General features: G+C 63.1%; 1 protein-coding gene across 4 annotated transcripts; it reads left to right on the top strand.

Moving 5' to 3' along the window:
• The first annotated feature begins 3 nt into the window (after positions 1-3).
• Positions 4-27756, top strand: SBF1 (SET binding factor 1). 4 transcript variants are annotated; one of them, XM_081591023.1, is made up of 41 exons: positions 4-216; positions 6660-6745; positions 7162-7299; positions 7501-7650; positions 7735-7845; positions 8437-8542; positions 8670-8802; positions 8886-8994; positions 9098-9211; positions 9363-9440; positions 9629-9742; positions 9812-9940; positions 10024-10122; positions 10209-10413; positions 10494-10606; positions 11420-11569; positions 11848-11916; positions 11992-12150; positions 12221-12486; positions 12567-12739; positions 12817-12890; positions 12963-13158; positions 13366-13493; positions 14053-14231; positions 14317-14453; positions 14561-14768; positions 14853-15049; positions 15189-15326; positions 17586-17663; positions 17923-18095; positions 18171-18350; positions 19161-19262; positions 19371-19556; positions 19626-19752; positions 19909-20039; positions 20145-20339; positions 26133-26240; positions 26328-26539; positions 26978-27065; positions 27134-27265; positions 27340-27756. In XM_081591023.1, exons 1-41 carry the CDS (start codon positions 162-164, stop codon positions 27436-27438), a joined length of 5625 nt encoding a protein of 1874 aa, XP_081447149.1. In that variant the 5' UTR covers positions 4-161; the 3' UTR covers positions 27439-27756. The 4 variants fall into 4 exon arrangements, with proteins under 4 accessions (XP_081447149.1, XP_081447148.1, XP_081447151.1 ...); XM_081591022.1 differs by having other exon boundaries at positions 20109-20339; XM_081591025.1 differs by lacking the exon at positions 17586-17663.
• The last annotated feature ends 231 nt before the right edge of the window (positions 27757-27987 follow it).

Genomic DNA, 27987 nt, shown 5'->3' with positions numbered 1-27987 from the left:
CCCGGGCGGGCCGGCGGGCTGGGAAGATGGCGGCGCGAAACCTGGCGGCCGCCGCGGACCAACCCCGGGGCGTCCGGGGCGCGCGGGCCGGGGCCGGGGCCGGGCCATGAGCGCGCCGCCCTCGCGTGCCCGAGCCGCGGAGCCCGCCCGCGCCCCTCGCCATGGCGCGGCTCGCGGACTACTTCGTGCTGGTGGCGTTCGGGCCGCACCCGCGCGGTGAGTGCCGGCGCGCGGCCGCGGGCTGAGGGCCGGGGGCCGGGAAGGGGCGACGGGGCGGCCTCGGGCCCGCCGGGCACTCGCTGCGCGGGGCCCGCCGCCCGGGGTCGGGGGTCACGGGGGCCGGCCTCCCCGACGTGGGCCGCGCGGCGTGACGGGGCGGGCCGAGCTCGCCGGCCGCCGTCAGGGCAGAAGCGGCCCGGCCGCGCCTCGGCGTCGCCGGGAGGCGGGAGGGCCCCGGGCGGCTCGGCCTGCGCCTCCCAGCTGGGTGGGACGGGCTCCCTCCGCGGGGCCGACGGCCGGGCGGCTCTGCCTCCAGGGACACGAGCCGCTCAGTCAGCTGCAAGCCCCTCTCCCACTCGCGGGGCCGCTGGCCTGGAGCCTGTGGCCCCTGTGTCGTGTCTCAGGCCCGGGAGGCTGGGGGGCGTGCAGACAGGTTTGGGGCTATGGGACTGCTTCTTGAAGAGACGGCGTTTGAGCCGGAATTCGGAGGACTTCGGGAGGAACCGTGGGGAGAAGAGAGAAGAGTGTTCCTGGCAGAGGGCCTGCCCAGCTCATACCTGCCCGCCAAGCCCCTGGTGGGAGCTCGGCCTGGTGACTGGTGCCTGGCCGGGGGGTCCGTGTCTCGGGTCACCACCTGCGTCTGAGAGCCCTTCAGCCCAGGGGGTAGGAAAAAGCCTGCCGATGCCATCAGCAGCGGCCCGTGGAGACGTCGGCGCTGGGGAGTGCGCGTTGGGGGGTGCGCTAGGTGCGCCAGGCCCCGCGTTGCCCTTTGTGTACGGGAGCGCGTCTCTTCCTCCAGCAGCCCGCCGAGGGCTCCCAGTCGTTGCCCCCGTCTGTACGCTGCAGCCGGGCCAGAGAGGTTGAGTGCCTGGTCTGAGCCACTACAGAGGGAGTGGGATTTGCACCCAAGCTAACCCAGAGCCTCGCTGTGGGCTCAGACCCCAACTACAGGAGGGCAGGCGTGGCTTTGGGGTTGGTGGGGATGGCTGTGTGTCAGGTTAGGGCTGAGCCTTGAGTCTGAAGGTGGGGTCAAGACCCGCACTCTACCCTGCTTCTTGACGCCTGGCTGCCGCTGTCAACATCCAGAACCCAGACCGTCTCCCCTCCTTGCCTCGCTCCTGGCCGAGCCTACACCTGCTGGGCCCCTCACCCTCCTCAGTGCCCTTCTGCACAGCGCTCACTCCTCTACCTGTCTTGTCCGCCCGACACCCTCGGTCCTGAGCACGTCTCTCCCTTCAGGGAGGGTGTTCTTCTGGGCCAGGACCAGTTCTCCTCACCCTGCAGCCTGCACGCGGCAGGCTGTCAGTGCTGTACAGGCCCAGCGGGAGAGCCGTCTTCTCCAGGACACGTGGGGTGGGGCAGCGAGAAGGCCATGCCACCTGCAGCAGGGGGTGCCCAGGGTCTGGGGCAGCCGGGCTGGCTGAGGTGCAGCCCCAGCATGAGGGCCCCAGGACTGCATAAGCAGTGTGGGCTTGGGGGCTGAGGACGCCATGGGCCGTGTAGGGGAGGCCTGAGGAGGCAGAAGCCGGGGGAGGCATGCTAATGGTGGCAGCAGCTGGAGTGAACGTCAGGGAGAGGAGAGGCGGCCTCAATGGGCTCCACGACAAGCTGACTGAAGCCATGCGGGCGGTGGGCACCCGCGGGGTAGGTGGCCTCTGAGTAGGACAGGGGAGAAGGCTGGTGCCACAGTGCCTGTCACGCTGAGTGACAGGAGGGAGTGAGTCTCAAGATGTCCCCTGCAGTAGGGCTGGGGGGCCGTGGAACCCCCTAACCACTACCTTCTAGGATTGGAGCTGGTCAGCTGCTGGCCGGCCACCTAGCCTCAGGGCCTTCCTTGGCAGGACTGGTCCATCCTGTGAGGAACAAGCCCACAGGCGGGAATCCTGGCTGTGGGGCTGAAGGAGAGCGGGCGGTGGGGAAGTCTGGAGCAGAGGAGCACGGCCTGAGGCTCCTGCCTTGCCTCTTGATGCCTCTGTGACCTCGGGCCAGTCTTTCGGCCTCTGCGCCTCAGTCTCCTCTTCTGGTGACGGGATGAGTCATAGAGGCCTCCCCACCGGCTGCCGTGAACACGAGATGGGCATGCACACATGACACGTTCACACAGGAAGGTCCAGGAAGTGAGGGGTGTCTTCTTAATGCTGAGCTCCACATGTGTGGACACTCGTGGCAGTGGGCGCCTTTGCTGGAGGTAGAGGACCCCTGCCTGCTGGCAGGCCTAGGACTTGAGGCCAGGGTCACAGGGCCTTCGGGCTTAGTGGGGAGGGTCGGCGTGGTGGATGTCTTGTCCCTGGCTGGCATCTGGACATCTTCCTTGCCTGAGGGAGCATCCTGGTTTTGTGGGACTACCTGGCAGAAGGCTCTAGGTAGGAGGGCAGGGAGGGGCTTGGGTGGGACCCTTCCATTCATCTCAGAGGCTGCAGGCTCCTCCCCTGATGAGTTGGGGGCGCTCCTCACTGAGGATCTGGGTTTAGCACCCTGGCCCAGCTCTGGGAACGTCACGGGGGCCAGAGAGCCCCTCCCATGCCCATTTCCTGGCCAGGGTGGTCCCTCGCAGAGGTCAGCTGATGTGACAGTGTGCCGGATGCCGGGGTGTGTTTTTAGGAGCCGGAGACACTTTGGGCTTGATCGGATGGCTGGTGCGTACCTGCCAGGAGGAGGGGTGGGGCCCTCCTGGAGCTGGGCTGCTCCCCGCTTGTCTGAGGAGAGGGCTCTCCAGCCCTGGCCTCACTCCTTACTGTGCTGAGCCGGTCACCTCTCCCCACCCATGGCCCTGCTCCCCTCTGGAGCAGGTCGGAGCTGTTTGGTGTTTGGGCTGGTTGGGGCTGGGAGCCCAAAGGGTCCAAGGCCTTGGGTCAGAGCCAGGCTGGTCTGACCAGGAGATTGGAGAGGCTACAGCCCCTCTGCAGAGTCCTGCGCTCTGGCCGCGGGGGGGTGCGCTGGGGGGGTGGGAGGCCCTGTGTTGAGGTCTGGGGGGGTGAAGCAGCAGGAGGGTGCTGTCCTTTCCACGGCCGGGCTGGTCTCCGGGCGTGAGCGCTGAGTTGGGGGGGTGGCCGCCTCTGTCCCCAGCACTTGCTGGCCTGGGCTGGCCCGGGCGTCGGAGCCTGGCACTGGTGGCAGCGTTGCTGGGGATGACAGACGCCCTCTCTGTGCCCCCCCCGCGGAGTTGACTGTGCGGAGAGTGGCTGCAGGAGGAGGCTCTTGAGATGTCTGCGTCTCAGGGGGCCTCTGTGCCCTTTCTCCAGTCCCCCAGAGGCCCGCCCTGTGACGCCCTGCCATGCTGGCTGGGTTAGTCCTGTCACTGTGGAGGTGGGGTCCTCCCTCCTGTCCACCCGAGATGGGGCAGCTCTGATGGGGAGGAACTCAGCTGCTGGAGGCCCCTTCCGTGGCCTCAGAAGCTGGGGTTGGTGGGAGTGCTGGGCGATGGGGCAGAGACCCCCCCTACCCCCAGAACCCAAGCCCGCAGCCTGGTTGCAGCCGGGCCCTTGTTGGCACAGAGCGGAGGTAGGGGCTGGGGTCTCGGAGAAGAGGGAGGGGGTCAGGACAGGTCCATGGCCCTGCTGTGAGCGGGGCTCCGGAAGCTGTCCGCATGCCCCCCAGGAGCCTGTCTGCCTGTGGGGTGGGAGGGGATGGGCGTGGGAGGAGCAGCTAGAGGCTGGTTGGCCTGAGGGCTGCGCGGGCACAGGTGCAGCGCTGGGCGCAGGATATAGCCTCCTGCTGCTGGAGCGCCTGTCTGGCCGACAGGTGCCCCAGGAACCCCAGAAGGCAGTGGTAGAGGGTGGGAGGTTCCCGGGGTCCCACCGCAGCCCCCATGCTTGGGCAGGGTTTGGAGAGCTGGCTTGAGGAGGTGATGCTCTTTGGGCTGAGATCTGAGGACCGGGTTTGGGGCTGTCCTGGCTCAGAGGAGGAGCTGGCGGGGGTCTGCTCAGCACCCCACCTGGCGCCCCAGCCCCCTGCTGCCCCCTCACCTCTGTCGGTAGAGGGGAGGGCTCCAGGTCCAGGTCCAGGAAAGCCTGCTCTTTGGAGGCAGAGCCTGCTTTGGTAGTTGATGCTCCGCACGATGGATGGGTCATGGGGGGCCGGTGGCTGGTTCCTCTGCCGGCCTCCCCGGGACAGGGGGAGGGAGGCGGGGGGAGGCCGTGGGGAGCAGCCCTCTGCAGGCTGCCTGCCTTGGCTCTGGGAGGGTGCGGGGGCAGAGGCTGCCGTCCTCACCCGCGCACCGCCCCCTCCTCCCTACGCCTGCTGCCTCGTGGCAAGAACTGGGTGAGCCCTGGGTGCCAGCCAGGGCTGCGCCCAGATGGTGGTTTGGGGCTGCACACAAGCTGGCTTTGGGGGCGTGAATGGGGAGGAGCCTGGGCTTGTTGAGGGTGGCCCCGGGGTGGGCCTGGAGGGGCCCGGGGTGTGTGTGTGTAGGTGGGTGTGGCACCAGCAGACACCTGTCCTCCCCACCCTGTCTGGTCTGCCACCTCATTTGGTGTCAGTGGGGGGAGGGAGAGGGCAGCAGGAAGCTGAGGTTTTGTGAGTCAGAGTCACAGCCCTTCCCCCTCCCCCAGCTGGCAGCCACCTACCTGCTGCTGGCCTTCTTCCTGGAGGGTGGTGGGCCCGAGACTGCAGCCCAGCTCCCCTGCCCTCTGCTTGCCAGCGCCCTTGGGTGCAGGCCTGCACCCAGGCCCCAGCTCTGTCTGAGGCTCCTGCCTTGGCACAGTTCAGGTTCAGAGTGGCTGGACGTGGGACGGTCTCGCTGGTCCGCAGAGGCTGCATGCTTTGGCTTTCCAGCCCTCCCTCTGCTCCTGCTCCTTGGCTTGGGCGGCAGTTAGTCGGCAGTCAGTCGAGGCTGGCCTGAGCGGAGGGCGAGCGGAGGGCGGACCCGCTCCAGTATGGGACGTGAGGGTGGAGGGATTTTTGTCTCTCCTGCTTGAGCTGCTGCCTTGCTGGCAGGCACTTGAGGAACAGAGACCCCTGTTCATCCTCCACGAGTTTGGTGAGGGAAGTGGTTCCCTGACTGGGCCGGCATCACACCTCCAGATTTGGCTCCATGGAGGGTGGGCAGGAGGGAGGGGTCTCCAGCTGGCCCTGCCCATGTGGGCTGGACTGGGAACAGTGCCTTGGGCATGGAGGGGGTCTCTGGGGAGCACGTGGGAGCTGAGAGGCTGGGGTGCAGGGACATGCCCTTCCCCCGTCCAGGGGGCCCAGGGCTGCACACAGCTGCATGGTGTATGCATGGTGGGTGTGTGTGGTGGTCTGCGTGGGCAGGGGGCAGAGCTGTGCCCACCAGCTTCAGGGCTCAGGAAAGCCTTCCTGTCAACCCCTCTCTGGTCTTCTTCTGGGGCCTTTGCTGGTCCTGTCTGCCTCTGAGGCAGCAGGAGCATGCAGCAGTCTGGGGCCGTAGGCCCAGGTAGTCCTTCCCTGGCACTGACACCGGTGTGAGACCTTTGTCGGGCTGGCGGGGGAGGGGAGGCAGGGCCGAGGGCCTGAGCTAGGGGCTGGCCGGGGCTCGGAAACAGCTCTCCCCTTGCTGGAGCTGGCTTGATGCATTGGGGGTGCTGGGGGGCTCTGGGGGAGCCGGCGTGGGGGGCGGGACCTGGGGCGAGGGACTGAGGGTGGGCAGGTTGAGCGCCCCTCGCTGCCATCCCCTGGGCTGGGGCGCCTGCGCTCTTTTTTTTTTTCTTTTTTTGAGTCTCTCATAGTTTTACTTCTTAAAATTTCCAGGTCTTTAAAAAAATTTTTTATACGATTATAGTTAATATATAATGTTGTGTTAAGTTTCTGCTGTGGAGGAAAATGGATTAACTATATATACATCCACTGTGACTCAGACAGTAAAGAATCCGCCTGCAGTACAAGAGACCCTGGTTCAATCCCTGGGTTGGGAAGATCCCCTGGAGAAGGGAAAGGCCACCCACTCCAGTATTCTTGCCTGGAGAATCCCATGGACAGAGGAGCCTGGTGGGCTACAGTCCATGGGGTCGCAAAGAGTCGGACACGACTGAGCAAGTAACACACGTGGTTTTATGGGTTCCATTCCCGTGAAGGTCGTTTCAGAGTGTTGAGTAGTTTCCCGCGCCCTGCGGGGGTCCCCGGTCAGCTCTCCATGTCTGTGGAGTGCTGTGTGCGTCAGTCCCAGTCTCTCAGTTTATCCATCCACCCTTCCCCCTGGTGGCCATTAGCTTGTTTTCTACTCTGTGCGGAGGCCTGTGTGCTCTTGGGGCCCCCGACCTACAGCCGGGCTCCTCTCCATGCCCCCCGGTGGCCCTGGGCTCCGTGGCCGCCTGGCAGCGTCTCCTCACGCGATCGTCTTTCGGGAAACCATAGGTCTAGGAGCTGGGGCTGGTCTGGTGCCAGATGAGGGCAGGTGGGTGAGATGTCTCCGCTTGGACCCTCGAGGCTCCTGTCGCATGGAGGTGTGGGGCTCGGGAAGTGCCCTGACCCCCTCTTGTCCTCAGGGAGTGGGGAAGGCCAGGGCCAGATCCTGCAGCGCTTCCCAGAGAAGGACTGGGAGGACAACCCGTTCCCCCAGGGCATCGAGCTGGTGAGTGGGGCGCCCCGGGGCCTGGAGCTGAGGGCTGGGGGTGCCGAGGCGGCGGGAGAGATGCTGCGGGCCCTCCGTGGTGCCCGGCCCTGCTGGGTACAGGGAGACGTCGCTGCCCTGGAGGGCCGCGGGGGGTGCCGGCTGCCGGGGGCGGGAAGCTCACGGCACATCCCTCACGCTCTCCCTCCCTCACGATGGGGGGCCAGTCCAGCATCCCAGGGTCCTCGCCCCCATGGTGCGCCTGGAGGCTCCTACCTCCTCTTGTGGGCGGGGTGCTGAGCTCCAGCAGGCAAGGCACCTGGGTCGCAGAGCCCGGTGCCCCCTGGTGCTGGGGCCCAGCCTGCAGGCCCTGGCTCTGCGGCCCCTCGAGGTCTGGGGGCAGCGGGAGCTGACCGCTGGCCGGCCCTCCCTCTCAGTTCTGCCAGCCCAGTGGGTGGCAGCTGTGTCCTGAGCGGAACCCGCCCACTTTCTTCGTCGCTGTCCTCACTGACATCAACTCCGAGCGGCACTACTGCGCCTGTCTGACCTTCTGGGAGCCTGTGGAGCCCACGCAGGTCAGCCCGCCGGGCCAGCCTCTGGCTACAGATGCCTCCCCCGCCACGCGTGTCTCTCCCTGTCTGTCTGGTCCTGGTGCCCCTACCCTGCGGAGGCTGCGGTTTCCTGCGGGCCAGGCCCGTCTGCATCACCTGGACCCCCGGCCCCCCCCTCAGGCTCGGGGCCGCGCCTGGACCCTGGCAGATAGCTTCTGTCTGCAGGAAGGGCCGTGCGCCCGGGACGTGGCCGAGCGGGACGAGGAGGCCGATGAGGGGGGCCCAGGGGCACTGTCACCTCCCACGCCCGGCCAGCTGTTTGCCCCAAAGACGCTGGTGTTGGTGTCACGACTGGACCACGTGGAGGTGTTCAGGGTGAGACGGGCAGCTGGCTCCCCAGGTCGGCCGTGGGGTGCTCTCGCTGGCTGGACTGTCATCCCCAGCCTGTGATCCTTGCAGAACAGCCTCGGTCTCATCTACACCATCCATGTAGAGGGTCTGAACGTGGGCCTGGAGAACGTGGTTGGGAACCTGCTGACGTGCGTCATCCCCCTGGCCGGGGGCTCGCAGGTGGGTTGGGGGCTGTGGCCGTCACCTGCAGCCTCAGGCCCTCATCGTGTCCGAGGCCACGGGGTGGGGCCTGGAGGCCCTCGGGGTCCCGTCTGGTGGAGCACCCCGGCCTTGACGCCCTCCTGTCTCAGTGCCGCTGGCAGCCGCCGCTTCCCGTGGCCCTGCCTGCCTCGTGTCCGGCTCACGCCTGGCTCTCCGCCTGCACCTGTGTGTCCTCTGCCCGCGCGCCCCTGGGGCGTGCCTGTCTCTGGTTGTCGGCGTCGGCTTGTCTGTGCCCCCCGTGTGGGCGTGTCTAACCGTGTCTCTCTGCCTGTCTGTCCTGTGCAGCTGGACTCTGGTGAGGATGGAGTGGTATGGATTCTTTGTTTCTTCTGCCTGCTTAGGCCCCGTCCTCACCCCAGGTCAGAGGCCCAAAGTTTTTTCTGGAGCTCTGCTTGGGCTGACAGAAGCCGGGCTTGGCCTTTGCCCCTGCCCATCCCTGCCAGTCCCACCTGGGGGTCTGTCTGCCCCCCAGGCCCTCCTGAGGCTGTGGAGCCCAGGGCTGATGCAGGTCTGGTCGGAGCAGCTGAGCCCTGGCCCCTCTCTCTGCAGAGAACCATCACTTTGGGTGCCGGGGACCGGCAGGTCATTCAGACCCCGCTCACCGACTCGCTGCCCATCAGTCGCTGCAGCGTGGCCCTGCTGTTTCGCCAGCTGGGTGAGCCTGGCCCCCCCGCGAGCCCCCCCAACCCCCTGGCACCGCGCTGCCTCCACCCGCCCGGCTGGTGGGCCGACGCTGAGGCTGCACTGCAGCGCACCAGGCCCCTAAGCCCGTCTCCCCTCAGGCATCACCAACGTGCTGTCTCTGTTCTGTGCGGCGCTCACCGAGCACAAGGTGCTCTTCCTGTCCCGGAGCTACCAGCGGCTCTCTGACGCCTGCCGGGGACTCCTGGCGCTGCTGTTCCCGCTCAGATACAGGTGCCTCCCTTAGCGCCGCCCCCGGCCCCTCCGCCCGCCCCAGCTCTCGCGGGGCAGCCGCACTGAGCCCCAGCCTGTTGCAGCTTCACCTACGTGCCCATCCTGCCGGCACAGCTCCTGGAGGTGCTCAGCACACCCACGCCCTTCATCATCGGAGTCAACGCCGCCTTCCAGGCAGAGGCCCAGGAGCTGGTGAGGCCTGCTCGGGGCCTGCCTCGGTGCTCCGGGACGGGCTGACCCCAGGCCCTGCCGAGCGGCCCTTGGTCCCTGACCTCTCACTCCCTTTGCTGCATAGCTGGACGTGATTGTTGCTGATCTAGATGGTGGGACGGTGACTGTTCCCGAGTGTGTGCACATTCCACCCCTGCCTGAGCCACTGCAGAGCCAGACACACAGCATCCTGAGCATGGTGAGGCGGGATGGGGGCCGCGGGGGCCACGGTGGGGTCGCTTGGTGGGCAGAGGAGCCAGGGGCAGGCTGCGGCACGGTCACGTGGTGGGCAGAGGGGCCCGGGCCTGGGGCTCGTGTGCAGCCGACCCTGGTCCTTGCTGCCTCCACAGGTCCTGGATCCAGAGCTGGAGCTGGCTGATCTTGCCTTCCCTCCACCTACGACGTCCATTTCCTCCCTGAAGATGCAGGTGGGCGTCACTGCAGCTCTGGGGGGCCCTCAGCCACCTGGTGCCAAGCGCCCCTCTAGGGTGCACCTCGGAGGGGCCTGCACAGGGGTGGGCGTCAGCACTGAGTCCTGGAGGAGGCACCGTGGCGTGTGTGTGTGGGGGGGTGGGCAGGAGGGCGGAGGCTGGCATTCACCTGCGCATGTGCCCAGGACAAGGAGCTGCGCGCCGTCTTCCTGCGGCTCTTTGCTCAGCTCCTGCAAGGCTACCGCTGGTGTCTGCACATGGTCCGCATCCACCCGGAACCCGTCATCCGCTTCCATAAGGTGGGCGCCGGGCGGGGCGCGGGTGGGCAGAGAGGGGTGCCCGAGGGCTGACTTCTTTGTGCACCCCAGGCAGCTTTCCTGGGCCAGCGCGGGCTGGTGGAGGATGATTTCCTGATGAAGGTGCTGGAGGGCATGGCCTTTGCAGGCTTCGTGTCAGAGCGCGGGGTCCCCTACCGCCCTACGGACCTGTTTGATGAGGTGCACCCCTACCCCAGCTGGGCGGAGCCCCCACCACCCCTGTCCTGCCTCAGCCACCCCTCCTGACTCTGCTCCGCCCCCAGCTGGTGGCCCATGAAGTCGCTCGGATGCGGGCAGATGAGAACCACCCCCAGCGAGTTCTGCGTCATGTCAAGGAGCTGGCCGAGCAACTCTACAAGAACGTAAGGCTGGTGACGCGGGCTGGTCTGGAGAGGCCGTCCTGCCGCCCCGGCCGGGCCGCGCGCCCACCTTGCCTGTGTTCCCTCAGGAGAACCCGTACCCTGCTGTGGCTATGCACAAGGTGCAGCGGCCAGGCGAGGCCAGCCACCTGCGGCGGGCGCCCCGGCCCTTCCCCCGGCTGGACGAGGGCATGGTGCAGTGGATCGTGGATCAGGCTGCGGCTAAGATGCAGGGCGCGCCCCCAGCTGTGAAGGCTGAGAAGAGGACCACTGTGCCCTCGGGGCCGCCCATGAGTGCGTAGCCGGGAAGGGGAGTGCGCGTGTGGCTGAGAGTGGGTGTGAGGTCAGAGGTGAGTGTGTTGTCTGCTCCCCAGCGGCCATCGTGGAGCGGAGTGGTGGGCTGCATGGCAACAGCGCGCGCCGGCTGGAGGTGGTCCGGAACTGCATCTCCTATGTGTTTGAGGGGAAGATGCTGGAGGCCAAGAAGGTGAGGGGGCGCCGGGCGCTCTGTGTGGCTGCTCTGGGCTGGGGCGGCGGCTCCCAGAGGAGCCCTGGCCCTCTTCCCCTGTAGGCCGCTGGCAGGAGCCAGGCCAGCGAGAAGGGCAGGTGGACGCCACCTCACTCCACCTCAGAGCACCTGGACGCGGCCTGCAGGGGGATTTCCTTCAGCGTTTAGGTCTCACAACATTCTAAGGGTTTTAGTGTTTTTTCTCTCTCTGTCACAGAAAGTAGTGTAAACCTACACGCATCTGTGTTATTTTCTGTTTGGTTTTTTTTAATTTATAGAAAGTGGAGGTCACTTAGCATTCCTCCCTGTGATGCCCACTGACCCTGCAGGTCTCCCGTGTGTCTGGCTGTGTGGCTGTCTGTGAAGCGCCTAGTGCTGGCCCCAGCCCCTCACTGGGTTCCTGACTGTTTCAGAGAGAGTGGTGGTCACACAAGTCCGAGTGTGGCCCTTCTGCCGCCCCGGTGCCGAGGTGGCCGCTGGCACGTGTGTGCTGGGCACTAGGGCTTGGCCGGCCACCGGCCCACCTCACTCAGCGCCTCGGCACGCTGGCTGTGTCGTGAGCCTCGTGTGGGGAGGGCTGGCTACACTGGAGGGTCAGTCTCTCTCGGGCAGTGAAGCGCCAAGTCTGGTACAGACCAGACCTGAATGGCTTCCAGCCTCCTCTGAGGGGAGCACCTGCGCTCCGGCCCCCACCCCTGGGCCGGCCTTCCCTGTGCCTGCCTCCAGGCCCTTAGGGCACGGCCGGGGTCTGCACAGGCTGGAGCCCTCACTGCTGCGGTTCCCTGTCCCCAGCTGCTGCCCGCTGTGCTGAGGGCCCTGAAGGGGCGTGCGGCCCGCCGCTGCCTTGCCCAGGAGCTGCACCTGCACGTGCAGCAGAACCGGGCCGTCCTGGACCACCAGCAGTTCGACTTCGTGGTCCGCATGATGAACTGCTGCCTGCAGGTGAGGCCGGCCTCACGCTCTGCTGGCGAGGATGGGGGCGGGCGGGGCTGCCCAGCCAGCCCGTGAGGGTGCCTCTTCTGGCAGTGCGACAACTGGGAGGCCCTGGTCTGCCGCCGAGGGTGGCCTAGGAGAGCCCACGTGCAGAGGTCTGCCCTCCTCCTCCGAGCAGCCCTGGGAACTGGTGCAGACAGTTCAGGGATGGCAGGAGGTGCTGCTCTTGGCGGCAGTGCCGGTGGGGGCGCGCTGGGCAGCGTTCCGACACCCCTGGCCTGCTGCAGGACTGCACCTCCCTGGATGAGCACGGCATCGCAGCTGCTCTGCTGCCCCTGGTCACTGCCTTCTGCCGGGTGAGTGCTGCGGCGGCCAGGGTCTTCCCCCGCCCACTCCGGCTGCCCCCGCTGACTCCCACTTGGCCTCTGCAGAAGCTGAGCCCAGGGGTGACGCAGTTTGCATACAGCTGCGTGCAGGAGCACGTGGTGTGGAGCACGCCACAGTTCTGGGAGGCCATGTTCTACGGGGACGTGCAGACCCACATCCGGGCCCTCTACCTGGACCCTGCCGAGGACCGAGACCCCTTCTCGGTGTGTGGGGGCTCCCTGGGCCAGGGGATGGGGTGGGCCTGGCTCTTGCTCACCTGTGGCCCTGTGGCAGGTAGGGGAGGCGCCCGTGCAGGAGGACCAGCGCTCTGCCCTGGACGTGGCATCTGAGCAGAGGCGCCTGTGGCCCACGCTGAGCCGAGAGAAGCAGCAGGAGCTGGTGCAGAAAGAGGAGAGCACCGTCTTCAGCCAGGCCATCCACTATGCCAACCGCATGAGCTACCTGCTCCTGCCCCTGGACAGCAGCAAGAGCCGCCTGCTTCGGGAGCGCGCGGGGCTGGGCGAGCTCGAGAGCGCCAGCAACAGCCTCGTCACCAACAGGTGGGGCCTGGCCCGGGGCGGGATCGGGTGAGCTAGGCCTCAGGGCAGGGCCGGTGCCCACTGTGCCCCTCCCTGGCCAGCATGGCAGGCAGCGTGGCGGAGAGCTATGACACGGAGAGTGGCTTCGAGGACGCAGAGACCTGTGACGTGGCCGGGGCTGTGGTCCGCTTCATCAACCGCTTTGTGGACAAGGTCTGCACAGAGAGTGGGGTCACCAGCGACCACCTCAAGGGGCTGCATGTCATGGTGCCAGGTATGGGGTCTGGCCCTGGAAACACTCCCCTTGGGTGGGTGGGCCCAGGCCAGGGCGTGAGAGCTGCTCTCCCCCAGACATCGTCCAGATGCACATCGAGACCCTGGAGGCTGTGCACAGAGAGAGCAAGAGGCTGCCCCCCATCCAGAAGGTGAGGGGGCGCCGCGGGGGCCGGGCCCAGCACCCGGCCATGTCCTGAGGCACTGCTCCTGTTCCCAAACAGCCCAAACTGCTTCGGCCGCGCCTGCTGCCTGGAGAGGAGTGTGTGCTGGACGGCCTTCGAGTCTACCTGTTGCCCGACGGGCGAGAGGAAGGCGCAGGAGGCCCCGGGGGCGGCCCTGCACTGCTGCCGGCCGAGGGCGCCGTCTTCCTCACCACGTACCGCGTCATCTTCACGGGGATGCCCACCGACCCCCTGGGTGAGCCTTGGGTCCTCTGCGCGCCCCCCCCCCGCCTCCCTGCTCCTCCCTGTCTCTGCCCCTCCCGCTCCCCCTCTCAGGGGTGCGGGGTCTGTGGAGCGGGCAGTTGTCTGCCCCGCCCCGGCTGCCCCCGGCGCTGGTGCCCTGGTCCCCTGAGGCGCTGTGACCCCTCCCCTCCCTCTCACGGTGCGCTCGGCCTGCTCCCAGTGGGGGAACAGGTGGTGGTCCGCTCCTTCCCGGTGGCTGCACTGACCAAGGAGAAGCGCATCAGCGTCCAGACCCCTATGGACCAGCTCCTGCAGGATGGGCTGCAGCTGCGCTCCTGCACCTTCCAGGTGGGCGGGGGTCTCAGGGCCCCTCATCTTGTTCTCACAGGCAGGAAGTTAAGCCGGCATTGAGCCCTTTGTGACCCTGACTTGACCTGCGGGCCGCTGTGCCTTAGCTCAGGTCCTCTGCCCGTGCCACGTGCTGGTCTTCGGGGCTCTCCGTCTCGTGTGTGAGGCTGGAGCCTAGGGTCCGTGTCTGGAGTATGCTGCGTGAGCACGTCCTGACTGAACCCGTGCGGAGGGGATGGCACGCAGAGACCGGGTCACCAGTCTCTAGCCGTGTGCGGTTTGGGGAGCGGGCCCTCTGTTAGCCCTATGTCCTTGGCGTGCTCCCTCAGGGGTGTCCGTCTCTGGATGGAGAGGCGAGACTGACCTTCACGGTCCTGCGGTAGACCTAGCCACCTTCCCTGGGGCCCGTCTGGCCATAGGGCCCTCACCCATCCACCCTGTTAGAAACACTCGTGTTCCAGTGATGCAGCGTGGGGTGTCCCGGAGGCCTGTCTGCCTCTATGGCCAGGGCTCAGGCCCACGGACCGTCCAGCCTCTGAGGCCCTCCCGTCTGACACAGCTGCTGAAGATGGCCTTTGATGAGGAGGTGGGGTCTGACAGCGCTGAGCTCTTCCGCAAGCAGCTGCATAAGCTGCGGTACCCACCAGACATCAGAGGCACGTTCGCACTCACCCTGGGTTCCGCCCACACCCCCGGCCGGCCTCCCCGTGCCACCAAGGACAAGGGACCTTCCTTCAGGTAGGGAACTGGGCCCAAAGGCCGGGACACTGTGTGTGTCCGCTTGTTCATCTTACCTCTGTGACTGTGCTCCCCCACCCCCCAGGACCCTGTCCAGGAACCTGATGAAGAACGCCAAGAAGACTATCGGGCGGCAGTATGTCACTCGGAAGAAGTACAACCCCCCCGGCTGGGAGCACCGGGGCCAGCCGTCCCCCGAGGACCAGGAGGACGAGATCTCTGGTGGGGGTGGGGGAGCCCTGGGTGGTCTGGGTGAAGACCTTCACGTGGAGGGTAGGGGACCTGGGCGGTCTGTGAGTGACGACCCCCACGTGCCTGGTCTGCCCCAGTGTCGGAGGAGCTGGAGCCCAGCACGCTGACCCCGTCCTCGGCCCTGAAGCCCTCGGACCGCATGACCATGAGCAGCCTGGTGGAGCGCGCGTGCTGCAGGGACTACCAGCGCCTGGGGCTGGGCACGCTGAGCAGCAGCCTGAGCCGGGCCAAGTCCGAGCCCTTCCGGGTCTCCCCGGTGAACCGCATGTACGCCCTCTGCCGCAGGTGAGCCTTGGCGCCGCCCCGGGGTGCTGGCTGCGGGTCCACGTGGCTTTGCCGCCGTCCTCACCCGCCGCCGCCTCCTTGCAGCTACCCCGGGCTGCTGATCGTGCCCCAGAGTGTCCAGGACAACGCTCTGCAGCGCGTCTCCCGCTGCTACCGCCAGAACCGCTTCCCAGTGGTCTGCTGGCGCAGTGGGCGCTCCAAGGCCGTGCTGCTGCGCTCTGGAGGCCTGCACGGCAAGGGTGTCGTCGGCCTCTTCAAGGCCCAGAACGCGCCTTCTCCAGGTAGGCGCCCTGCTCCCGCTGTGGCCCCGCCCCAGGGCCCCGCCCCCACCACCGCCTCCCCCCCTCCCAGGGCCCCCCCACCCAGCGCCCAGGGCCACGCCCACACTTCCGCCTGCCCCCGCCACCCACCCCACCTCAGGCCAGTCCCAGGCCGACTCCAGCAGCCTGGAACAGGAGAAGTACCTGCAGGCCGTGGTCAGCTCCATGCCGCGTTACTCCGATGCCTCCGGTCGCAACACGCTCAGCGGCTTCTCTTCTGCCCACATGGGCAGCCATGGTGAGTGTGCTTGGATGGGAGGACTTGGGGGCAGTGGCAGTATTTATGGAGGGCAGGCCAGCAAGGGGGCAGTGTCTGGTTAGTGGGACCAGGTAAGTGTCCTGAGGCCCTGCGGGTTTGCGGAGGAGGTGGCAGGCCCAGGGCGTGCACCCAGGGGCCATGCCAGGCCCTGCCCCTCGCCCTCAGGTTGCAGGTGCTGGGTGACTGGGGAGGCGCTCAGTGCTGCAGAGGAGCATGTGATGCTCTGCATGGGGGATGGTCTGGTGTCCTGGGGTGACAGATGGGAACGCTTTTGGGGGTGGTGAGCCGCGTGAGTGCCTGGCACTGGGGGAGGATTCTAGACAGACACTCGGGAGGGGCCCAGGGCCTGCAGGCAGGGGAAGGGTGTGTGCTGGAAGGAGCAGCCTCGCCTGGGGGCCTCGCTCTGAGGCAGTCACCTCAGCATCACGCTTACCCTCCCCCAGCCCCATCCTGAGCCCCATCCCCCTCGGCGAGGCCCTGTGATGGCCTCCCCCGCCAGCTCCCCTCCTGGAATGTCACTGATGCTCTGGCCCCTTCTGGTTCGTTCTCTTGGCCCACTGGGCCTCCTCCAGCTGCCGTGTAACCCCTGTTGCTCCTCTGTGCTTGGGGCTTGGTGGTCAGAGGCCTCTCAGTCTGTGCTTGGAGGTCTCATCTGCCTGCTGGAGGCACGAGGTCTGGGAAGCCGCCCACCCTGGGCCTGACTGTGGCCCAGATGCTGGCCTGGGCCAACCTCTGCCTGTCCCTCTGCAGATGTGGTGACAGTGTCCACCTAGGACCTGCGCACACCTGTCCTGGCGGTTGTGTGTGCAGTCGGCAGACGTCACACGGGGGTCGCTTCTCTGTGAGACGCCCCCCTCACCCTGGCTGGTGCAGGCATCACACCAGGGGTCACTTGTCACTCAGGCCTTCCTGACTCCCTCCTTCCCTCCAGACTCGTCTGCGCTTCCCTCTGCTGTGGCTCTAGCTGCCAGATGCGCTAGGGTCCTCAAGTGGGCTCGGGGGCTGGTGGCACCACCTGTGGGCCCAGCCTTCCAGAAGCCCAGGCATCTTCCTTGATTCTTCCCGCCTCCCACTTTTGAGTCCTGTGAGCTCACCACCCACGTTTGCAGCCCTCCCTGTGGTCAGTTGCCCTCACCCTGAGGCACAGGACCCCTGTCGGCTGTGGAAATGGGCAGTCCCACTGTCCTCGTGGTGGTTAACGGGGATGCCGCCCTAGGGAGGACCAGCTTTGGCGTCCACCCTTCTGAAGGGGCACGTACCTTACCCGTCTTGTTTCTTTGCCGGGAATGTCGCTTTCTAGTTTGAATAGATTTTAGTTTTCCATCCTTCAGTGTGTTTTATGGTCGCGCTGTCTTGCCTTTTGTCCCCTCCAGAGACTCTGGGCGGGCCCTGCAGGCAGCGAGCACCCTCTCCACAGGACTTCTCGTCCCCCACTGCCTGTTTTTCCTAATGGTGTTTGTGGTGCTGCTGCTTGGTGTCCCCCAAATTCTGGGCATGGGCCATCCCCCTCATCGCCTGGGGTGTACAGGGGCTCGGCTTACCTCAGCCACACAGGGTTCCAGTTCAGACTCTGTCCTGAGGGCACAGTGTCCTTGCTGTGGGTGATGGTGCTTCTGCCTGCAGCGTGGTAGGCTGCCTTCACACTCACCTCCAGTGGCCTGCACCCTACTCAGAGGAGGGGCGGGGCTCGGTGCTGGCTTCCCTGCACCCCCACTCAGAGGCGAGAACCAGGGGCGGGGTTTGGTGCCGGCTCTGGAACCCAGAGACCAGTGCAGAGCCTCGTCCTGCCGGCTCCCTGCACGTCCAGCCCACAAGCCTCGAGCCTGCCTGTGTCCTGGATTGAACGAGCCTTGGAGGTTCCAGGCTGGGGGCCGCCTCCTCTCTGGGCCGCACTTCGTGGTCGCCTCCTGCTGCTGTGTGCCTGGCAGGAAGTGCTGGGTGGCCACGTGCCATGATCCGCCCGAGCAGCGTCCATGGGCTGAGGGTGCAGAGGAGGCCCAGGGTCCTGCCTGTCCCCTGCCCTCTCTACCTACTATCAGCTCCTCTGTTCTCTGGTTTGCCCTGGGGGCTCAGAGGGCCTTGGTACTGATCCTCCCTGTCTCTGTCTCCCGGGGACCCCCTGGGGGTTTGGGGCAACTCAGCCCTGCATACAGTCTCCTTGGGCCGTAGTTTGCCCCCTGGTGGGCACTCCCCCAGGCCTGGGGCCAGGCCTGAGCTTTCTCTCTGCTGTACCCCCAGTGCCCAGCCCCAGAGCCAGGGTCACCACGCTGTCCAACCCCATGGCGGCCTCGGCCTCCAGACGGACTGCGCCCCGAGGTACCGTACTGGCCACTCAGGCCGGCTCCCCCACACCTGGCACCGATGGTCCCCATGGGACTGAGTGGTCATGGGCACTAACGTCCCCACATCTGGCACTAACGGCCCCATGTGACAGACTGGTGTGACCCAGCCCTCCCCACAGCCCTGGGCACTAACAGCCTGATGCCCCGAGTCCCGCCCTTGCCCTTCCTGGGAGCTCAGCCCTAGGTAAGTGGTGCCCCAGCCCTGGTCTGGTGCTTACCTGGTTTCTCTGCAGGTAAATGGGGCAGCGTCCGGGCCAGCGGGCGCAGCGGTGGGCTCAGCACTGACGTGGGCTCCCGGCTAGCAGGCGTGGGCCCCCCCCAGGCCAACGGGGCCCCTCCTGACCCAGGCTTTCTGCGGCCCCAGCGTGCAGCCCTGTATATCATTGGCGACAAAGCCCAGCTAAAGGTGACTGGGATGGGGTCCCAGGGCCAGGTGGGATGTGAGGTCTGGGCCCGCCTCACCACCGTTGGCCTCCTCCAGGGTGTGCGGCCAGACCCCCTGCAGCAGTGGGAGCTGGTGCCCATTGAGGTGTTCGAGGCGCGGCAGGTGAAGGCGAGCTTCAAGAAGCTGCTAAAGGCCTGTGTCCCTGGCTGTCCTGCCACCGAGCCCGGTCCAGCCTCCTTCCTGCGCTCACTGGAAGACTCAGAGTGGCTCATCCAGGTCTCTCCCCTGCCCTGACCCTGCTGTGGGGGATGGCACCGGGATGGGGGTGCAGAAGCCACAGGGAGGGACTGTCCAGTGTCCACCTGGGTGCTTGGTACCCCCCCTCCCCCATTATTTAGAGCCACAAGTGGGTGGGGTCTGGGCTTGCTCATTGGCTTTGGGAGGAGGTGATGGCTGTTTCCCAGTGGTGGGAGGTGGGCAGGGGTGGAGGCCAGGGCCCGGCCACCTGGCCTTCTGCTCTGTCCTGGTGGGACTGGGCATGTCAGGGAGGGCCACTTCTTCAGGCCCAGAAGGTGCTGACAGGTGGGCGGGAGGAGGGACGCACCCCTGTGCACTTTGGGCCTGTCCAGTCTCACCACATCACAGGCTATCCCCTGGTGTGGGCCTGCATGACCGCCTCTTCTGTGGATGTGTGGGTCCTGGGGACCTGGTTGGGTGCTGAGGTCTTAGGCCTGGGTCCCTGGGCGGTGCTGAGGGGTGTGGGTCCCTGGGCGGTGCTGAGGGGTGTGGGTCCTGGGCCCTGGGCGGTGCTGAGGGGTGTGGGTCCTGGGCCCTGGGCGGTGCTGAGGGGTGTGGGTCCTGGGCCCTGGGCGGTGCTGAGGGGTGTGGGTCCTGGGCCCTGGGCGGTGCTGAGGGCTGTGGGTCTTGGGCCGTGCGTGGGTGGTGCTGAGGGGTGTGGGGCCCTGGGCGGTGCTGAGGGGTGTGGGGCCCTGGGCGGTGCTGAGGGCTGTGGGTCTTGGGCCGTGCGTGGGTGGTGCTGAGGGCTGTGGGGCCCTGGGCGGTGCTGAGGGCTGTGGGTCCCGGCAGATCCACAAGCTGCTGCAGGTGTCGGTGCTGGTGGTTGAGCTCCTGGACTCGGGCTCCTCCGTCCTGGTGAGCCTGGAGGACGGCTGGGACATCACCACTCAGGTGCTTGGGGGCAGGGACATCACCACTCATGTGTGAGGGGGCGGGGACATCACTCAGGTGCGGTGGGGGGGGTCCCCACACCCTGCTGACCCTCGGTGCTGCTGGCAGGTGGTGTCCCTGGTGCAGCTGCTCTCAGATCCCTTCTACCGCACCCTGGAGGGCTTCCGTCTGCTGGTGGAGAAGGAGTGGCTGTCCTTCGGCCATCGCTTCAGCCACCGCGGGGCCCACACCCTCGCTGGGCAGAGCAGTGGCTTCACTCCCGTCTTTCTGCAGTTCCTAGACTGTGTACACCAGGTGAGTGGGTGGCCGTGGCTGGGGGCTGTACGTGCTGACCGCTCTCTGCTGACCCCTGATTGCGCACAGATCCACCTGCAGTTCCCCATGGAGTTCGAGTTCAGCCCTTTCTACCTCAAGTTCCTTGGCTACCATCACGCGTCCCGCCGCTTCCGGACCTTCTTGCTGGACTCCGACTATGAACGCATTGAGCTGGGTACAGGGGCAGGGCGGGAGGGTGCGGGAGGTGGTGGGGGCGGCCCGGGAGATCACGGGGGTGGGCGCGGTCTGCTGGTGGAGGGTGTGGCCTGTAGGTTGAGGGGCGTGGCCTGTGGGAGGGGCGTGGTCAGCGCTGCCCCCCTCGTGCCCGCAGGGCTGCTTTACGAGGAGAAGGGGGAGCGCCGGGCCCCGCAGGCCTGCCGCTCGGTGTGGGAGTACGTGGAGCGGCTGAGCAAGCGGACGCCTGTGTTCTACAACTACATGTACGCACCGGAGGACGCGGAGGTGAGCCGGGCCCCGGGCAAGGTGGCCGGGCCCCTCCACGCCCAGTGCTCATGCCAGGCCCGCCCCCAGGTCCTGCGGCCCTACAGCAACGTGTCCAACCTGAAGGTGTGGGACTTCTACACCGAGGAGACGCTGTCCGAGGGCCCCCCCTACGACTGGGAGCTGGCGCAGGGGCCCCCCGAGCCCCCGGAGGAAGAGCGGCCAGATGGAGGTGCCCCCCAGAGCAGGCGCCGGGTGGTGTGGCCCTGCTATGACAGCCGCCCCCGAGCCCAGCCCGACGCCATCTCCCGGCTCCTGGAGGTGCGTGCGGCCCCGGGGACTGGGAGTGGGGGGCCCCCGTGCGTCAGTCTGGTGGCCGCCCCGCCCCCACTGGTGTCTGCAGGCAGCGGTGACCGAGGCTGTGGTGAACCCCCCCAGTCTCAGGAAGGTTTGGAATCACGCCAAGAGCGAGCGGGGTTTTCGCAGAGCCTGTCGCTGTCCTCGGTAGACCCCTGCCCCTCTCCTTCCTGGGTGTGCACAGCCCAGTGTGGACGGTGCTCTGCTGGGTTCCAGCTGCCTGGTGCCCCTTCAGAGAAGCTTGGGGTTGACTTTCAGGCCCCTCTTGTCCTCTGTCTGCCGGGCATGGCGGGTGCGCCCTGGAATAGAGGGGGCTGTGCGGTGGGCGGAGCCTCCCCGCCCCGCCCTTGGCTGGGTGGCTTCGGGGGTATCTCCACGTCCTGAGCTTCTGCTTCCTTGTGGGGGGAGCAGGTTGCAATGTGTTTTGACAACGAGCACCGGCAGCGTGCCACCCAGGGTTTGGGGGGCCTGGGTCCTGGCTCTGTGGGTGAAGGGGGCCCACAGGCGCAGAGCGCAGGCTGTCCTGTCCCCTTCGCGCTCCTTGCGGTCTTGGAGCTGGCGTCCCAGACCAGCGTGTACTGTCTGTGGTGGCTTCACTTCTTAACGGTTACGGTGAGTTCCCGGTACTCACGTGGTCAGGTCTTTTTACACATTTCTGTCTTTCATTGGACTTTTTGGTCTATTTATACTCATTTTTTTACGTCTAAATTTTTCTCTAAAAAATTTTTTTTTTAAATCTAATTGGAAGGTAATTGCTTTACAGTGCTGTATTAGGCTCTGGCATACAACAGTGTGAATCTGGCATAAGCATTTTTACTTAATCATGGATGTGATGGGTTTTTCTGGTGGCTCAGAGGGTAAAGAATCTGCCTGCAGTGCAGGAGACCCAGGTTTGATCCCTGAGTCGGAAGATCCCGAGGAAGGAGATGGCTGCCCACTCCATTGTTGTCTGGAGAATCCCATGGACAGAGGATTGCAAAGAGTTGGACACAGCTGAGCAACTAAACACTTTCACTTTCACATTGATGTGAAATCTGACTTCCTGCTTGCTATCCTTTTTTTACTCTTCTTGCTTTTCTTGTTTTTCCTGATAGTTGTGCATTATTACTCCATGTGATCAGCATTATGTGGCTTTTGAGCTGTATCTTTGTGTTACTTGTAGTGGTCATCAGTGACTGCAGTCACAGCTCTCCTGGGATTGAATTGTACCCACGCCCCCGACCCCCCCCCACGGAACTGCCCACTCCTGTTGTTTTGCCGTCGTCGCCCGTTTTACTTTCACCTGTGATGTCAGCACTCAGCGTGGATTATGTTTAAGTGGCCAACTTTGTTTTGAGGAAATTAGACAAGGGAATAACCTATGTGCCATGCCCAGTCTTTTTCAGTCTCTCGTTGTAGATCTGTCATTGTATCCTTTCTCTTCAGCCTGAACTTTCATCTCTTTACTACTTATTTATGCATCTTACTTATTTGACTGCATGGGCTCAGTAGTCGTGGCACATGGGCTTAGTGGTTCTGCAGCACACGGGGTCTTAGTTCCCCGAGCAGGAATTGAACGCGTGTCCCCTGCACTGCAAGGCAGATTCTTAACCACTGGACCACCAGGGAAGACCCTGAAGAACTTTTAATGTTTCTTGTAAATCAAATCTACTAGTGATAAATTCCCCCAGCTTTTTTTTTCACCTGAAAATCTCTTTACTGTGCATTTTTAATTTTTTTTAATTTCACTATTTCTTTTTTTTGAAGTACAATCAATTTACAGTGTTGTGTTTCGGGTGTATAGTAGAGTGAGTTAGATGTACCTATATATGAAAGTGTCAGTCGCTCAGTCGTGTCTGACTCTGTGTAACCCCATGGGCTGTAGCCTGTCAGGCTCCTCTGTCCATGGGATTCTCCAGGCAAGAATCCTGCAGTGGGTTGCCATTTCCTTCTCCAGGGGATTTCCCCGACCCAGGGATTGAACCTGGGGCTCCTACATTACAGGCAGATTCTTTACTGTCTGAGCCACCAGGAAAGCATATATATATGTGTATGTATATATATAGTAGATCCTTTTCCATTGTAGGTTTTCACAGGACACTGAATGTGGTTCTCTGTGCTGTGCAGTCGATGGTCTACTTAATACATAGTGGAGTGTGTATGTTAATCCCAAACTCCTAGTTCGTCCCTCCCCTCACCCCCTTTGGTAACCATACTTGTTTTCTATGTCTGTGAGTCTGTTTCTGTTTTGTGAACAAGTTCACTTATATAATTTTTTTAGATTCCACATGTAAGTGATACCAAATGGTCTTTTTCTTTCTCTAACTTGATTTCACTTAGTCTGATACTCTCTAGGTCCGTCCGTGTTGCTGCAGGCGGCACGACTTCATGCTTTTTATGGCTGAGTAGTGTTCCATTGTGTACACGGACCACACCTTTATCTGTTCGTCTGTTGATGGGCATTTACGTGGTTCCCATCTCGGCTATTGTAAACAGTGCTGAAGTGAATATTGGGGTGCCTGTATCTTTTCTAATTAGAGGTTTTGTCTTTTCTGGATCCATGCCCTGGAGTGGGATTGTCGGATCACGTGGGAGCTCTGTTGGTAGTTCTTTAAGGACCCTCCATACTGCTCTCCACAGTGCCTGCACCGGTTTGCATCCCCACCAGCAGTGGAGCTGGGCTCCCTTTTCTCCACACCCTCTCCAGCATTTATTAGTTGTAGACTTTTTCGTGATGGCCTTTCTGACTGGTGTGAGGTGGTACCTTACTATAGTTTTGATTTGCATTTTTCTAATAATTAGTAATAGTGATATTGAGCATCTCTTCATGTGCCTAGTGGTTATATATGTGTCGTCTTTGGAGAAATGTCTAGTTAGGTCTTCTGTTAATTTTTTGTTTTATTTTTTGGCTGCACTGGTTTGCTGCAGCGAGGAGGGGCTGCCCTTCCTTGCCATGAGCAGGCTTCTCATTGTGGTGGCTCCTGTTGTGGAGCAGGGGCTTCAGGCACACAGGCTTCATAGGTGGCTATGGCTCTGTGGCTGCGGCAAGTGGGATCTTCCCAGGCTAGGGATCGAGCCCGTGTCCTCTGCGTTGGCAGGTGAGTTCCCGACCCCCGGATGCCGGGAGGTCCTGCCGTCCGCATTCTGCCCTGTTAGGCGTTTGTCCCAACCTTGTGTATATTATAAACGTGGAATTTTCAAAACGGATGCTTTGTGAAATTTTGAGTGAAGAAGTTTTCAGTGAATTTTATGCAGATACTGTCTTTGGTTGTCCAAGTGATATATGTACTAATGTCTCAGAAGAGGATACTTCTTCAGAATATAGTTCTGTTCAGACGATGTGAATATTAGATCAACAAAAGCCAAAAAACAACCTTCAAAAAAACCTTAGTGATTGATTCTGAAACAGGAAGTGAAAATGACACTCATGGTACTGGAGGATGCTCCTTTGCTCCCACAGAAGAGTAGGTTGAAAACACTTCACGAAAGTTAGAAGACTTTACAGCTGTGTCATGTGTAACTGCTGAATGTCGTAACCTGCAAAATGTTAACCACCAGGTTAATTTTTGGCCAAAATAGAAAAATCACTGGCCACAGGTGTTAGTTTCTGCAAAACCCCCCTCCCCGGTCAGTAATGAGTTAACAGGCTTGATTCTCCAGTCCAAGAACACTCGACATCTTTCCATCTGTGTATGTCATCTTCAGTTCCTTCATCAGTGTCTGATAAGTTTTCTGCGTACAGGTCTTTTGCCTCCTTAGGCAGGTTTATTCCGAGGTATTTTATTCTTTCTGATGCAGTGGTAAGTGGTATTGTTTCCTTAGCTGCTCTTTCTGTGCCTTTCTTTTTTTAAAGGGTGTTTTCTTTGGATGCAGAATTCTAGGTTGACAGCTTTGAGCCCTGGCAGTTTAAAGGCGTCGTTCCAGTGTCTTCGGCTGGTGATGTGTCTGAGTGCTGACGCCCCTTCTTACCCTTGTAAACTGTGTGTGACGTCATCCTTTTTCCCCGACCACCTTGAAGGTTTTCTCTTCGTTTGTATGTATTTACTTTTGGCTGTCCTGGGTCTTCATTGTGGCGCATGCTTTTCTCTGGTTGCGGTGTGCAGGCTTCTCACTGCAGTGGCCTTTCCCGTGGCAGAGCACAGCTCTGGAGCACAGACAGGCTCTAGCTGTGGCGCACGGGCTGACTTGCTCTGGGGCGCGTGGGGCCTTCCTGGACCAGGGGTCAGCCCTGTGTCTCCCGCACTGGCAGTCGGTGTTTTCAGCACTGAGCCACCAGGGAGGCCCCTGCTCTTCATCTCGAGTATCTGCAGTTTGGCCCTTGCATTGGCTTTTGTGTGTGTGTGTGTGTTCTGCTTAGAGCTCTTTAGGCGTCTCAGACGTTGTGGGATGGTGGTTTTAATCAAATTTACTAGATTTTAGACCATTATTTCTTTAAGAAGTTTTTCCTGTATAATTACTCCCTCATTTCTTCTGGGACTTCCTTGCCCCACAGGTCATTCAGGCTGTTTTTCCCTCTGCAGATCATGCTGTACGGTTTACATTACCCTGCTTTCAAGTCCACTGCTCTTTTCCTTCTTATGTTTAAAATGCTCTGAAGCTTATTTAATGAATTTTCTATTTGAGATATTTGAATTTTCAGCTCTAGAGTTTCCATTTTCTTTAGTTTTTTTCTCTCTAGAGATTCTCCATCTTCTCAACTGTTATGTTCATCTTGAAATTTTAAATGTACTTACAACTGTTTTGAACTTCTTGTATGCTACTTGAGTATCTAGTTCATTTCTGGGTCTGTTTCGCTTTCCTCTGACGATGCTGCTTCTCTCCCTGCCTTCTTGCTTGTCTAAGAATTGTTGTGAGCTGGACGTTGTTGAGGATCAAGATCTTTGTCTTCTTCGGGGTCGTGGGTTTTAGTCCTGCTGGCAGTTAGTGACCTTGTGGGTCAGCTTGGTCTTTTCAGGGGTTGTTCTTACGCTTTGTTAGGCAGCTGTAGAGAAGCCTTTCCTCCAGGCTCCAAGGACATGATGTCTTCAGGTTTCAGCAGAAGGTCTGGTGTCATCAGCAAGGTATCCCCATGGATTCTGCATCTCCCCGCATTGTGTGGCCTCCAGTGTCCGGATGTAGCTCACAGCTTTTGAGTAGCTGCTCTCTGCCAGGCCTCGGGGGATCCTGCCACACACGTGACAGTTGCTCTGGGCCAGAGATGCCGGGGGGCGGGGGGGGGACTGTGGGGAGAGGGTCGAGCTCCTGCTGCCCCCTGCCCCGCGTGCACTAGCTCCCCCCTCCTCCGCCTCTGCCCTGCCCCCTCGGGTCCCAAGTGTCCCTCTCGGGCCTCAGGCCGTGGGGCGGCCCCTGCGCCGTCCAGCCCCGTAACCGCTCGTGGCGGCGGCTGCCGCAGCTGGAGGTACAACCCCACATGTCTGCGTGCCAGTCAGCGCCTTGGTGCTCTTTTGAAGATAGCGTGTCTTTTTTTTTCTGGCTGGTTTTGGAATTTTCTCTTTCACAAGTTTTCTTGTAATGCCCTGGGGTGTGTATGCTCGCTCATCCTGTTTGGAGTTTGTAGTGTTTTGATTACATTTTTGATGTCTCTTTTTAGCCGTTTTCTCCAAATACTGATTTTGTCCCGCCCCTCACCCCTTGCATATCTTCCTCGAGGATGGCAGTTACACACTTGTTGGATCTTTTCACTGTCTCCTTTCTGTGGTTTCTGTCCTTTCATCTTTACGTGTTGCAGTCTGGGTGTTTCCTTCTGCAGAATCTTTTAGTTCATGATTCCCCCCGCAGGAGATGCAGCGGCTGGAGACGGAGCTGGGCCGACCCCCCGAGCGCTGGAAGGACGCCTGGGATCGGGTGAAAGCGGCCCAGCGCCTCGAGGGCCGGCCCGACGGACGTGTGAGCTGCGTGGGGGTGGGGGGCTGGGGAGGCCTGCTGCCAGGAGGCGGGGAGGCCCCCCTGACACGGGCCCCCTCCTGCCCGCAGGGCACCCCCAGCTCCCTGCTGGTGTCCAGCATGCCCCACCACCGCCGCTCGCTGGGTGTGTACCTGCAGGAGGGCCCCGTGGGCTCCACGCTGAGCCTCAGCCTGGACAGCGACCAGAGCAGCGGCTCCACCGCGTCCAGCTCGCGGCAGGCAGCCCGCCGCAGCACCAGCACCCTGTATAGCCAGTTCCAGACGGCAGAGAGTGAGAACAGGTCCGCGGCCGCTCCCAGACGGGCGCGGCAGGTGCTTTCGGGGGGCTTCCAGGGATTGTTTAGGTGGACTGATTTGTGGGGGAGGCCCTGTCGGTGGCCTCAGTGTAAGCTGACCATTGCTGGGAGAATTGCTGGGAGAAGCCAGTGGGCTTAGACTTTGGGAAACAGAGCTGGTGACCTCGGCCAGAGAGGGGAGGGACTGCGGGGTAACTGAGGGCAGGCTGCATCCTCCCTTCTGGGCCTGGGGGCCACGTGGCCACTCGTCGGGGCCCTGCTCTGCGTGGGACCCTGTCGAGTGTCTGTCTGGGGACCCAGGGCTCCGGGCTCGGGTTGGTTTGGGAGCGGGTGCCTCTGTCTTGCTGGGTCTGGCGGAGGTGGAGAGAGGGCACCGTTGCCGGGCCCTGAGGGGTGGTCTGGCCGGTTCTGCTGCAAACACAGGTCCTATGAGGGCACCCTGTACAAGAAGGGGGCCTTCATGAAGCCCTGGAAGGCCCGCTGGTTCGTGCTGGACAAGACGAAGCACCAGGTGAGTGTTTGGGGCCCTGGTGGGGGGAGGAGTTGAGGGTGCCACGCCCTGACTCCTGCTGCCCCCAGCTGCGCTACTACGACCACCGCGTGGACACGGAGTGCAAGGGCGTCATCGACCTGGCGGAGGTGGAGGCTGTGACACCGGGCACGCCCACCATGGGTGCCCCCAAGACCGTGGATGAGAAGGCTTTCTTTGACGTGAGCTGGGGTGGGGGCGGGGGCGGGGGGCTGTCCCCCAGGACGGCCGTGGGGTCAGCGTCCTGTGTCCCCAGGTGAAGACGACGCGCCGTGTTTACAACTTCTGCGCCCAGGATGTGCCGTCAGCCCAGCAGTGGGTGGACCAGATCCAGAGCTGCCTGTCAGACGCCTGAGCGCGGCCCTGCCCCGCAGCTCTGCGTCCAGTTACAGACCACTAGGGGTGGGCAGGGCCCCCCGGCCATGTTTACAGCCCCCGCCCTCGACAGTATTGAGGCCTCTCCCCAACCCCCCGTGTGTACAGTCCCCCCCACCCCGCCCCGCCAGCTCCCGCTCCTTGGAGTCCTGGCTGAGTGCCCGCCGGGAGCAGCCACGGTACAGCCCTCGCGGTGGGCCTGTAAATAGTCCCCTCCCGCCCCGTCTGCGCGCTGGCCCCGGCCGGCCGGCCACAGGCGCCCTCTTCTAGAATGAGAGTCTATAAAGAGCTAACGACACCGCGTGCCTGAGTCTCCTCCGCGTGGTTCCCCCCCAGTACCCGGGCCTGCTGGCGGGGGCACGGCAGCATCGTCAGGGCCTTGTTTGGGGCCTTCTCTGCCCCCCCCCCCAGGCCTCAGGCAACCCTGGGGCTGGTACAAAGGGTGGGCGCCACTTGGGGTGTGTTGTGAAGAGGGGCACAGACGAGGGAACTCCCAGGAAGCAGTCGTGAGTCCAGAGGGGTGGGGGTA

Source organism: Giraffa tippelskirchi, chromosome 4 (assembly GCF_054371585.1).
Source record: "Giraffa tippelskirchi isolate mGirTip1 chromosome 4, T2T-mGirTip1v1.2.pri, whole genome shotgun sequence".
Classification (NCBI taxonomy): Eukaryota; Metazoa; Chordata; class Mammalia; order Artiodactyla; family Giraffidae; genus Giraffa; species Giraffa tippelskirchi.
This window is presented reverse-complemented; position numbering and strand designations above follow the sequence as displayed.

Bases quoted from the DNA above. Each gene is read 5' to 3' on its own strand.
- SBF1 (XM_081591022.1), top strand. From the start codon at position 162: ATGGCGCGGCTCGCGGACTACTTCGTGCTGGTGGCGTTCGGGCCGCAC. The intron at 8,803-8,885 runs GTGCCTCCCTTA...AGCCTGTTGCAG, and splicing joins CTGTTCCCGCTCAGATACAG to CTTCACCTACGTGCCCATCC. The intron at 26,540-26,977 runs GTCCGCGGCCGC...CTGCAAACACAG, and splicing joins ACGGCAGAGAGTGAGAACAG to GTCCTATGAGGGCACCCTGT.